The 12362-nt window shown below is 42.9% G+C and overlaps 1 protein-coding gene across 4 annotated transcripts in view; it reads right to left on the bottom strand.

Moving 5' to 3' along the window:
• LOC138753231 (centrosomal protein of 128 kDa) overlaps positions 1-12362 on the bottom strand; it is a 539432-nt gene that overhangs the window by 213844 nt on the left and 313226 nt on the right. For all 4 annotated transcript variants that reach the window (XM_069915965.1, XM_069915964.1, XM_069915967.1 and 1 more), the window contains one exon: positions 4509-4701. In XM_069915965.1, coding sequence (XP_069772066.1) covers positions 4509-4701 — 193 coding nt within the window. The remainder of the gene's footprint in view (positions 1-4508; positions 4702-12362) is intronic.

The raw sequence follows: 12362 nt of genomic DNA, 5'->3' as shown, positions 1-12362 counted from the left end.
GTAAAAGTTGCTGAAACAAGGATTGTTAAACTTCTACTGGAAACATTATCAGTGCACAGGATGATCCCTTTGGCTATAAAATGCAAAGATTCCAAATAATTAAACTACAGTAAAATAGTAAAAGTGTAGAAAATAAAGGTATGAAATGAATCAAATTTATGTGTCCTCAGGCTTAGCGGGGCCTAAATCAGAAGATAATGGCCCCAAACTCACTCAGAAACACGATGGCATGCTTGCCTTTCTTGGCTGAGGTGTAGAACAGAAGGTCCAGTGAGAGCTGTTTGTAATATAATTGAAGTACTGCAGACAGCCCTGATCAACACAATGCTGTAAGTGGCAGCATTCGAGAGAATGAAAGAGCTTTTGTTTAATTCACTCCTAGAATGCAGATAGCTCTGCAATTGCCTCCATTTATTGCCCTAATACAGACAAGGGTGTGGAGAACCAGACTGGGTAAGAGCAGTACAGTTCCTTCCTGGAAGGACATTTGTGAAGCTGAGAGGCTTTTATAACAAGGCAGCAGTTTCTTGGTTACTTAAATTCCAGATGTAATTTCTTGAATTTAAAATCTGCAGCTGCCACAGTGGGATCCAAACACAATGGTGCAGGAGATCATGATGATTGGCAGCTGGACCTGTGATTTAAGCGTAGCTATAAAAAAACTTCACTTCCAAGAATGTTCGCAAGCCTGGAGAATTTCACTTATGTTCTTTTTAGTTATAGGCTTCCAGAGGAGGGACAGAGCACACTCCCCAGCCTGCATCTACAATGCTGAGGAGGGGATAGCAGACAGCTTTAAGTTCCCATGGGTAAATACCGCCAGTGGCCTGTCCTGTTCCAACCACATCGATGCAATGGCCAAGAAAAGTGACCAGTGTTTCCACTTTCCCAGAAGCCTGAGGAAATTCAGCATGTCACCTGCATTACGTGTGCACCATTGAAAGCATCCTATCAGATGCATCGCTGTGTGGTACGGGAACAGCTCTGCCCAAGACCGCAAGAAATTGCAGAGGGCTGTGAGTGAGGCTCAGTCCATCATACACACCCTCCTCGCCTCCATCAACTCAATCTATAACTCCTGCTGCCTTGGAAAAGCAACCAGCATTTAAAACGTCTATTCCCACCACAGCCACACTTTCTTCAGCCCCATTTATCAGGAAGAAGGTACCCAAGTATGACATCATGCACCAATTTCTTTCCCACTGTTATCAAACCCCCAGAATAGTAATATCATGTTGTCTTTGATCTATTCCAAATGATCTCTCTCTGTAACTGCACTTTTACATCTTGTATTATCACTGATTTGCCATGGCTTACAAATAAAGAATAAACTCACTCGTTTTTCTCAGCACACCAACGAAGTCGAATTTCTTTTTTTATTCACTAGGCACAACATTGTATTCTTTTACTCCCCAAACATCATCCAGCTAAACTCCTCTGACCTTCTCATTGGCTCACTGCCGCACGGGTGATCCTGACACTCACTCTCCTCCTGACAAAGGTAGGTACACACCATGACAGCACCACCCCTCCACCCACCCTCCCCCCCTACCCAAGCCATACAAAGAAGCAATCGATTGGAACTGTCCCACTGCATAATTGTTCAGAGGGTTAACAGTTTGGCCTGACCTCGAAAATAATGCAAGACAGGCGATGCGCGGTCCGACTGGCAAGGTACAACTGGTCCTCTGACACTCTGGCTTGTAAAATGGAATTTACCACGTTTGCAACCTTGAAAACCCACCAAAAAGGTTTTAAGACCGAAATCCAATGTGAGTGGCCATATGTTTGAATATGAGAATCATTCACAGCTGAAAGAATACATGACATATTCTCTCTTTCTTTGGCTTGGCTTCGCGGACGAAGATTTATGGAGGGGTAATGTCCACGTCAGTTGCAGGCTCGTTTGTGGCTGACAAGTCCGATGCGGGACAGGCAAACACGGTTGCAGCGGTTGCAAGGGAAAATTGGTGGGTTGTGGTTGGGTGTTTGGTTTTTCCTCCTTTGCCTTTTGTCAGTGAGGTGGGCTCTGCGGTCTTCTTCAAAGGAGGTTGCTGCCCGCCGAACTGTGAGGCGCCAAGATGCATGGTTTGAGGCGATATCAGCCCACTGGCGGTGGTCAACGTGGCAGGCACCAAGAGATTTCTTTAGGCAGTCCTTGTACCTCTTCTTTGGTGCACGTCTGTCACGGTGGCCAGTGGAGAGCTCGCCATATAACACGATCTTGGGAAGGCGAAGATCCTCCATTCTGGAGACGTGACCTACCCAGCGCAGTTGGATCTTCAGCAGGGTGGATTCGATGCTGTCGGCCTCTGCCATCTCGAGTACTTCGATGTTAGGGATGAAGTCGCTCCAATGAATGTTGAGGATGGAGCGGAGACAACGCTGGTGGAAGCGTTCTAGGAGCCGTAGGTGATGCCGGTAGAGGACCCATGATTTGGAGCCGAACAGGAGTGTATACGCTAATCTTTGTGATATTAGGGTGTCTGCATTCCTCCATAGTTTGAGGGACCACTGAAATCTTTGCACCAGAATCAACAAGAAATTGAACACCTGAGAGACAGTCCTTGAGGATCATGAACCATGCTGGTCCTAGACTCTCCCACCAAGGGAAACAACCTTTCCATATCTATGCAATGAGGACTGGAAACTGGAAGCAGGATAGTACTTTTTTCACATGCTGGGCTGCATAGCCTCCCCCACCATAAATTCCTCCAATTCTATGATCCAGTTTGCTACTCCACCTCAGTGCAATGTTGTATTTCTTGCAGAATGTGCTTTCAGATGAAATAATTCCACTTACCTTCCATGTAGAGGTAAAAAAAAATTTACAATAAAAGGCCTGAAGAACAACAGGGGAGTTCTGGAATCCTGGGTGATATTTACGCTTTAACCTAACTCCATTAAACACATTACACAACAATTTTTTTCAAAAGGTTTGCCTCCTGAAAAAAGCATGGAGGATTATGATAAACAACTTCAAACTAAACACAAAGATCATTTCAGATCTGCAGTATCACACAGGAAGGCAGAGAAACGTTAAATGAACTTTTATTGCATTTAACATCGCATAATGACACTGACACATCGTGTTAGTTCAACTGACCTAAAAATGCTTGCCGCTGATTTTCGTTTGTACGCAGCATCCAATGCCCCTCGGCCAGCATTGATGGATTCCATTAGCCCTGATACCGCTTTTCACCTTGTTCATTTCTGACTACACCAAGATCAGCAGGGAAGAAGTTCAAGTTCGAATGCAGAAAATGAATTTTCAATGACACGTTGTATGGTTGAAGTAGACTCAAATTATTTCATTGTCATCAATGGTATCCTCTTGCTCCCCACCCCATCAGGAGTGATATAGTTTCTTCACTTGGTGTGTGGCCTAAATGACGTCGTAATACCCTGGCTGTGAGCTGAATGATATTTTATAGTTTTAGCATTACTTTCTAGCTTCTGTGTTCTATATTTCAGCTAATAAAATATATGATCAAATTGCAGGAAAGATATCCTTCCGATTTAGAAACTAAGTGGGACTGGAAAGCCACAGATGACCCCGTGAATACGTAGATTTTATGTATTTAATACTTTTGTCGCTGAGCCTCCGAGGCTTTCACAATTTTATTGCAGTTTAATTATTTGGGATCCAAGCACTTCATTGCTTGAGGGACAGTTAAATAAATTCCTGTGCACTGCTGATGTCTGCAACAGAAATTAAATCATTCTTGTGGGAAATATTCCTTGTATTACCACAGTGACTACATTTCAAAATGACATTGTCACTAATGTAAATGCTTTGACGCGTCCTGAGATGGTGAAAGATGTTTATGTGAATCCAAATACCTCATGGAATTTTTGTCCCAAACGAACAAATGCAAAATTTACGCAACAGAACACTGCTGCAATAAAAGGTCACGGACCGTTAACACTAACTTTGTATCTCCCTGCATTGATGCTGCTTGACATACTAAGTATTCCTAGCACATTCCCGGCTCTGAACTTCCTCTCCACTTGGCTTGTGGACACTGCACAAACATCTTAGTTTAGGAAAGATGCTGGAGTTTGGAGCAGCTCCGATGTGTCCTTTGAAAACAAAACTCATTCTTACGGCCCCTTTCATCACTCGACCTCTTCCGGTCATTACTTTTCCCTCAACAGCACGAGCGCTCAACGAGCAGCCTCTCAGCATCAGCAGGTAGTGAGAAGGCAAAATCAATTCTATCACTTTAACCGCCTTGCTCCACAGCAGGACTTCCATGTTATACACCTAGTTTGCTTTCTTTGTGCTTTTCATTCTGCATAGATCTGCTGCTGTGTTCAGCAGTTGCTCATCAATCCATAATTCAATCACCATGGGAGGTCATCACTCATATTAATTACAAACTCTGAGTGCTTCATTCCATTCCTAAATGAATCAATGCTGGTCAGATTCATCAGTTATATCTCTTCTGAAGCACGGCATCTTAGACTGTATCTCATCTCAGCAGTGCAAGGGTTTCAGGACTAACCTCTTTTTTCCCTGTGAATTTCTTCGAGGAGATGCTCTTGTTTCGTGATTTGCTCTATGAAAAGCTCAGTCTCCGATTCCTTGCTCTGCATGAGCTCCTTCAGCTGTCCTCGACACTGCCGGAGATGTGATCGCAGCTTGAGCTCCCGTCCATCTCGCTCTTTTACTTCCTCGCACAGCCACTGCAGCTTGGTCTAAAGAGTGATATTGAAAGTTAGTTTCCACTTGCACACAATACCATCTAAATCAGTCAGAATTTTGAAACAGTGAGGAAGGGGTGTGGTGGAAAGTGTGCTGACCGGCTTCGGTATGGGGACACCAATGCCACTAAGCGGAAAGTCCTACAAAAGGTAGTGGACATTGCTCAGTACTTAAAAAAACTGTGCCGCCAGAGAGCAGCAGCAATAATCAAGGCTCTACACCACCCATGATATAAGTGCCACAAGACTCGCACCACAAAGTACACAAACAGTTGCTACCCCTCCACCATCAGACTCCTAAACAGCAAACTCAATCAGAGATTCGTTTAAGGACTTTGCACATTATTCATCATTGAATTTTTATTTTCTGTATTGCACAGTTTGTTTATATTTCTTTCTTTGTTTAAATTTCTCTCTTTTGTACACATAACTTTTCTCGAGTCCAGTTTGTTGCACTACCAGTAAGTAGAAATTCTGCCTGGCCCGCAAGGAAAAGAATCTGCAGGTTGTATGTGGTATCTTGTGTGCACTCCGACAATAAATTTGAACTCTGAATTTGAACGTTGAATTTGTACTTTGAAGAAGCAGGCAAGGAGATGATATTAAGCAGCAATTAAATTCACATTTCACATGATGGTCCTATCCCTCAATTTCATTGTGTACATTACTCTGCAGTTTCAGTCCTGCAGAGATCCTAATTTCTTAATCCCAGAAGATTAAATCAATATTTCAAATAATGTTAACCCTCTAGAAGTGGATTTCAGAGGTTGACAAGCACAAGTAGGCCTCGCATTTCATCCAAAGTGACATGTTGATGAAGAATATAAAAGAACTTGCATTCATACAGGAGGACCTCAGCTGTTGCTTTGAGCTAAGGTTACCATGCACCATGGCCCAATATCTCTGGTGAAAACCAACCTGTTTTCCTATCAAAAACTAATTTTAGCTTCAGTTAAACAGCTCCGCCCAAAGAACAAAAATAATGTTGTTTATCTATACATTGTTTTTCTGAAATCTATGGGTTTCGTAAGTTAATTGGGCTGCACGAGTTTCACGGGCTGGAAGGACCTTCTACCATGCTGTATTGTTAAATTTAAAAAATACATTTCTAGTCTTAATTCTAGCCATGATTAATTTTGAGGAGCTGGAAGAATCAGGAACCACCAAAATCCCAAGCTAAAACCATCTACCATCCACATAGTTGTAGAATCACAGGGGGTTATAACTGGTTTAATTTTTCCCATTAGATTCCCATCAGAACCATGTCCACCAATGGCATAATTTCAGCAAAAAAAAAATGTAAATACCAACCCATTAACTGGACACCAATGTTAAGTGATTAAACCCCACCTGCTTTGGTACTAACAGAACCCTATTTCAATGACCCTGAGCTTTTCCACACATTTACTTTCATTTTCAGACAATCAGCCTTTGAAGGTTCCAAGCCGAAACATCAGCCATTTCTCACGGATGCTGCTCCGTGTTTTTCACTCCAGATTTCAGCATCTGCGGTTCCTCATGTCTGTAGTTAGACAGAGCTGGCCATATAAGCATTAACAGTAATTTAAACAAAATGTTTCAACATTTGCATGGACGTTAACAGACCTTTTTCCACTGAAATTATATAAAATTATACTTCCCAATGAAAGCAAGTTATAACACAAATTAAACAATTTCTAGCATGCAGTAATACGTTCATAAGATTGTGCAGCGCAGAAATAGGCCATTTAGGAACACCTTGTCTATGCTGACCATGATCACAAAGTAAAGGGACAGAGGCAGGCCATTCATCCCATCAAGTCTGCTCCACAACTCTATCCTGAGCTAAGCCATTCTCACACCTAGTTCCCCATATCCCTTGATACCCTAAAACTCCATCAATGATCGGGCCTCCACAGCTGTATGTGGCAACTAATTCCACAAATACACGACCCTCTGGCTAAAGAAATTTCTCCTTATCTCTATTTTAAATGGGTACCTTCTCATTCTAAGATTGTGACCTCTTGGCCTGGATTCATCACCAAGGGAAACATCTTATTCACATCTACTCTGTCCAATCCTTTCAACATTCAAAATGTTTCTATCAGATCCTCTCTCATTCTTCCATATTCCAATGAATAGAGTCTAAAAGCCAATAAACATTCCTCATATGTAAGCCCTGGATTTCCAGGAATCATCCTGGTAAATCTTCTCTCTACTCCTTCCAATATCATTACATCCCTTCTAAGATAATGGGCCAAAAACTGGACACAATTCTCCAAATGAGGTCTCACAGTGCCCCATAGAGCCTCATCAACACCTCCTTACCCTTATACACTATTCCTCTTGAAATGAATGCCAACATACATTTGCTTTCTTTACTGCTTATCCAACCTGGTGGTTAACCTTTAAGTTATCCTGTAGGAGGACCCCCAAGTCGCTTTGCACTTCCGAATTTTGAATTTTCTCCCCATCCAAATAATAATCTGCCTGTTTATTTTCTCTAACAAAATGTACAACCATACAGTTCTCAACATTGTATCTCATCTGCCTTGTTTTGCCCACTCTCCTAAGCTGTCAAAGTCTCTCTGCAACCTTTTGGTTTCTTCAACACTTCCTACTCCACCACCTATCTTGGTGTCCACCTGTAAACTTAGCCACAAAACCATTCAAAATCCATAATCTAAATCATCAATATACATTGTTAAAAGAAGTGGCCCCAACACTGGCCCCTGCAGAACACCTCTAGTCACCGGCAACCAACCAGACCAGGATCCCTGTATTCCCACCCTTTTCTTTCTGCCTATTAGCCAATGCTCCACTCAATCTAATATCTTTCCTGTAATCCCATGGGCTCTCATCTTATTAAGCAGCCTTTTAAGCAGTACCTTATCGAGGGCCTTTTGAAAATCCAAATACACCACATCCACAGCCTCTCCCTTGTCCATCCTACCTGTGATAACCTCAAAAAATTCCAAAAGGTTGGTCAGGGAGGATCTTCCCTTCATGAATTCCTTCAAGGAATTTCATAACCTCATTCTTGAGCATCAACTCCAATAACTTTCCAACCACTGATGTCAGACTAATATACCTATAATTTCCTTTTCTCTGCCTCTCCTTTCTTAAACAGTGGAACTATATTTGCGACCTTCCAATCCTCCAAGCCAGTCTATTGATTTCTAGAAAATCATTTCCAATGCCTCCACAGTATCCAAAGCCACCTCTTTCAGAACCCATGGATGCACTAGGAGACTTATCTGCCTTTAGTTCATTTAGCTTATTAAGCTCTATCTCTCCAGTAATTTTTTTTAATGATTTTATTTTTGCTTTTCAAAGACACACAAATCCAAACAAGCAACACAATCTCTCTCAACAATGGTATATAACATTTAGAGTCTGTTTTTTCCTCCCTGCTGTAAAGGTTAAAACCATGGTTGTTAATTCTTAGTTAATTTTGTGGGAAAACAATTTTTGCTTCTTTGAATGCCCTCCCTTTAGCTTTTATTTTAACCTTAACCTCTCTTGTTAGCCACATTTGTGACATTTTTCCATTCATACCTTTTCTTTTTTATGGAATCTATCTATCCTGCACTTTCCTTATTTCTTGGAGAAATATCATCCAATTCTGCTCTGCTGTCTCTCCATCTAGTTTACTTTTCCAGTCAATTTGGGCCCATTCCTCCCTCATTCCACAGTAATTCCACTGAAATATTGGCACACCTGATATCAGCTTTTCCTTTTCAAATTTGAAACTGAACTCAATCATATTATGATCACTACTTCCTCAGGGTTCCATTACCTTTAATTCCCTAATCATCTCAGGTTTATTACACATCACCCAATCCAAAAACACTGATCCCTTGGTGGGCTTATCGACAACCTGTTCCAAAAAGTCATCCTGTAGGCCTCTCAGGCACCTCATCTCCTGAGATCCAGTACCTTCCCTACTTTCCCAATCCCCTTTGTTTTTAAAATCCTCCTTAATTGTTCTGCCATTTTCCTTTTGACTTTTTTTCTATTTCTAGCTTTAACTTATTGGCCACTTCCCACCTGCTATTTGGGCGCCTGTATATAACTGCTAATGGGATGCTTTTACCCTTGCCATTTCTAAACTCAATCCACAAGGATTCTACCACTTCTGACCCTATGTCCCTTCTTTCTAGTGATTTAATATCATTGCTTCCCATCAGGGCCACACCACCCTATCTTTCCTATACAGTGCGTACCCTTGGACATTCAGATCCCATTCACATCTAAGCCATGTCTCAATGATGGCAATAATGTCATATCTTTTCATCTGTAACAGTATAAGGTCATCAACATTAATCCTAATGCTTCATGTGTTTAAGTACAGTACCTTTAGACCATTACCAATTTTGCCATATTTCTACTGTACACAAATTATCCCGTCCGTTCACCTGCTCGTCCTTTTTGTTATCTTTGCTGCACATTATTTTTTTACTTTTTTCAATTTTCCTCTTTCTCGACCCTAACACCCTGGTTCCCTTCTACTCTAATCTCTGCACTCACATTCTGATTCCCACGCCCCTGCCAAACTAGTTTAAACCCTCCCCAACAGCTCTAACAAATTTGCCTGCCAGGATATTGGTCTCTCTCCAGTTCAGGTGCAGCCTGTCCTTTTTGTACAGGTCAGACTTTCCCCAGAAGAAATCTGAACACCTGTCCATGGCACCAACTCTTCAGCCATGCATTCATCTGCCACAACTTCCTGTTCCTGCCATCTCTGATGCATGGCTCAGGCAGCAAATCTGAGATTACCACCCTTGAGGTACTGCTTTTTAACATTTCCTAACTCCCTGTATTCCCTCTCCAGGACCTCCTCCCTACTCCTATCTATGTCATTGGTCCCCACGTGGACCACAACATCCTGCTGCACATCCTCCCCCTCCAGAATGCCTTGCACTCGATCAGAGACATCCGGATCCTGGCACCTGGGAGGCATACCATCCAGCAGCATCGATCTCATTCACAAAACCTCCTATCCCCTTGTCTAACCAACAAATCTCCAATCACCATCACCCTCCTCTTCTTCCCCCTTCCCTTCTGACCAGGGGGGCCAGCCTCTGTGCAGGAGATGTGACTACCTCGACTTGTCCTCAGTAGGCTGACCCTACCAACAGTATCTAAAACAGCATACCTATTGTTGATGGGAAGGCCACAGGGGTACTGTGCACTGTTTGCATCTTCCCCTTTTCTCTCTTGACAATCACCCAGTTACCTGTCTCCTGACTTTTAGAGGTGAATGTCTCCCTGAATCGCCTGTCTCTAGCCCCTGTTCCACTGGCACCCTGTCCCAGGAATTAACTTGGAATTTATTGGGTCAGGATCCAGTGGAAAGGAACACTGTTCAAACACCAGCATCAAATGACATCATTTCACGCTGGGGATTAGCCACCTCTACCCCTACTCGTATCCCTGCCGTTTGCTGATGCCAGCATACTGATAAAACCAGTGGATAAGGCACAGCAGAAATTCACCCGTTTCCAGTTGAAGGAAGGACACTCTAACCCCCAGGGATCAGTGTGTTCAGTTGAAAAGCAATTAATGTCCCAGTTAAGGATGGCCCAGTAGAAATGGCACAAAGGGCTTCCTATCCCAGGATGCTGCACAGCCAATTAACAGGGATGCCAGTGGAAAAGGGGCTAACAACTACCTCTGCCTCCCTCAAAATCGCAGTTTCTCCAACTCCAGTTCTCTAACTCAATTTGTCAGGAGCTGCAGCTGGATGCACCTTTTGCAGGTACAGTCGTCAGGGACAAGTACGCTGTCCCAGATTTCCCACATCCCACAATTTGAGCAATCCACTGCCCTCGCTAACTCATTATCTAAATTAAATTAAAGAATTAAACTATCTCACCTGGCCTTACCTCTCCAGTAGCAAGCAAGCTCTTTCTCAGCCTCTGTTTACTCCTCACTGGCCATTCCTTTAGCTACCCCTCCTTTTATTGGTCCCTGCCAATGATCAATTTCCCAATTACTCACCCCCACAAATCAACACTCTGCTTAACCCTTTGCCCTCCACACTCTTTTTAAACTTTCCAAAAATCTTGCACTCACCAACACAAGGCACTTGCCTCTCCTCCAACTCTCCCTCGACTGAAATTGAAAAGGCCTGAGTCCCAGCTCCGCGCCCTTTTTGATAGAGTGTACGTAGATGATGCATGACTGTGTCAATCACCACCAGCTTTCGGCCTACAAGACCTATGAGCAGGATTAGGCCATTCAGCCCACTGAGACTGCTCCCCCATTTAAATCATAACTGATGTATTCTTCCTCTCAACTCCATTTTCTATCATCAGTCCATTACCTTTGACATACTTGCTGATCAAGAACCTATCAATCTCTGTTTTAAATCTACCCAATAACAGCCACGGTCTCCTGTGGCATTGAATTCCAGATTCACCCCCCTCTGGCTGAAGAAATATCTCTTCATCTCTGTTCTAAACAGGTGTCCTTTTATTCTGAGGCTGTTCCCTCTGGTCCTAGACACTCCCACTACTGGAAACATCATCTCCATGTCCACTCTATCAAGCCTATTAAATATTCAGTATTATTCAATAATAGTTTCCCCCACCCCCCCCCCACCATCCTTCTAAATTCCAATGAGTACAGGCCCAGAACCATCAAATGCTCCTCATATATTAACCTTCTTATCCCAGGATCATTCTTTTAAACCTCCTCTGGACCCTCCCCAATGCTCAATACCCTCTCTGTAATTGGATACTGCACTTCCTAATGGAAAGACAACAGTCTATCTGGGCTGGAAGCAGAATCTCAAGCACCGTCACGCAGAGCACTGGTGCATCGCAGAGCTATGTGCTCTGTTCACTCCTGTTCATGCTACTGACCCACAAATGTAACACTAGATCCAGCACAATAGAGTCATCAAGTTTGCAGATGTCAGATCAGTAGTTGGTCTTATCAACAATAAAGATGAGTTGCGCTACAGAGAAAAAATAGAAAATCTCGTATGGTGAGAGAATAACAACCTGGGTCTCAACATGGACAAGACAAAGGAGATGATTGTGAACTTCAGGAGGGCCATGAACAATCACCTCTACTACTCATTAATAACTCGGTAGTGGAGAGAGTAACGACCACCAAGTTCCTTGGAGTCTACTCAAGTAATAACCAATCCTGAACACACATTTCCTCACTTGTCAGAATGACACAAGAGCGACCGCACTTGCTTAGAAGAATGAGATGGGCAAGGCTATCGGCCACCACCCTGTCAAATTTCTACAGGAGTTATATCGAGAGCATTGGATCAGAAGTCAATCCACAGGACCATAAGAGCAGCAGAAAGGATCACTAGGGTCTGCCTCACCCCATCGACATGATCTACTGGAATCATTGTTTGAAGAGCACGTGCAAAATCAGCGAAGGCCCCTACCACTCTGCACACAGTAGCTTTCAGCTACAACCAACAGGAAAAAGACACAGGAGAATTAGAGCCAGCACCACCATACTGAGAAACAGGCAGTGAGACTGCTGAACGATTGAATGAACTGCTTGTTCATGACTACTTTTTATGAAACAATATTCATTGATTTTATATCTATATATTATATATGTGTGTGTGTGTGTGTGTGTGTGTGTGTGTGCGCGTGTGTGTGTGCGTGTGTGTGTGCGTGCGCTTATTTATTTTTATATAT

Source organism: Narcine bancroftii, chromosome 2, assembly GCF_036971445.1.
Source record: "Narcine bancroftii isolate sNarBan1 chromosome 2, sNarBan1.hap1, whole genome shotgun sequence".
NCBI lineage: Eukaryota > Metazoa > Chordata > Chondrichthyes > Torpediniformes > Narcinidae > Narcine > Narcine bancroftii.
Note: the sequence above shows the minus strand (reverse complement) of the source record. Positions and strands in the feature narration are given on the sequence as shown.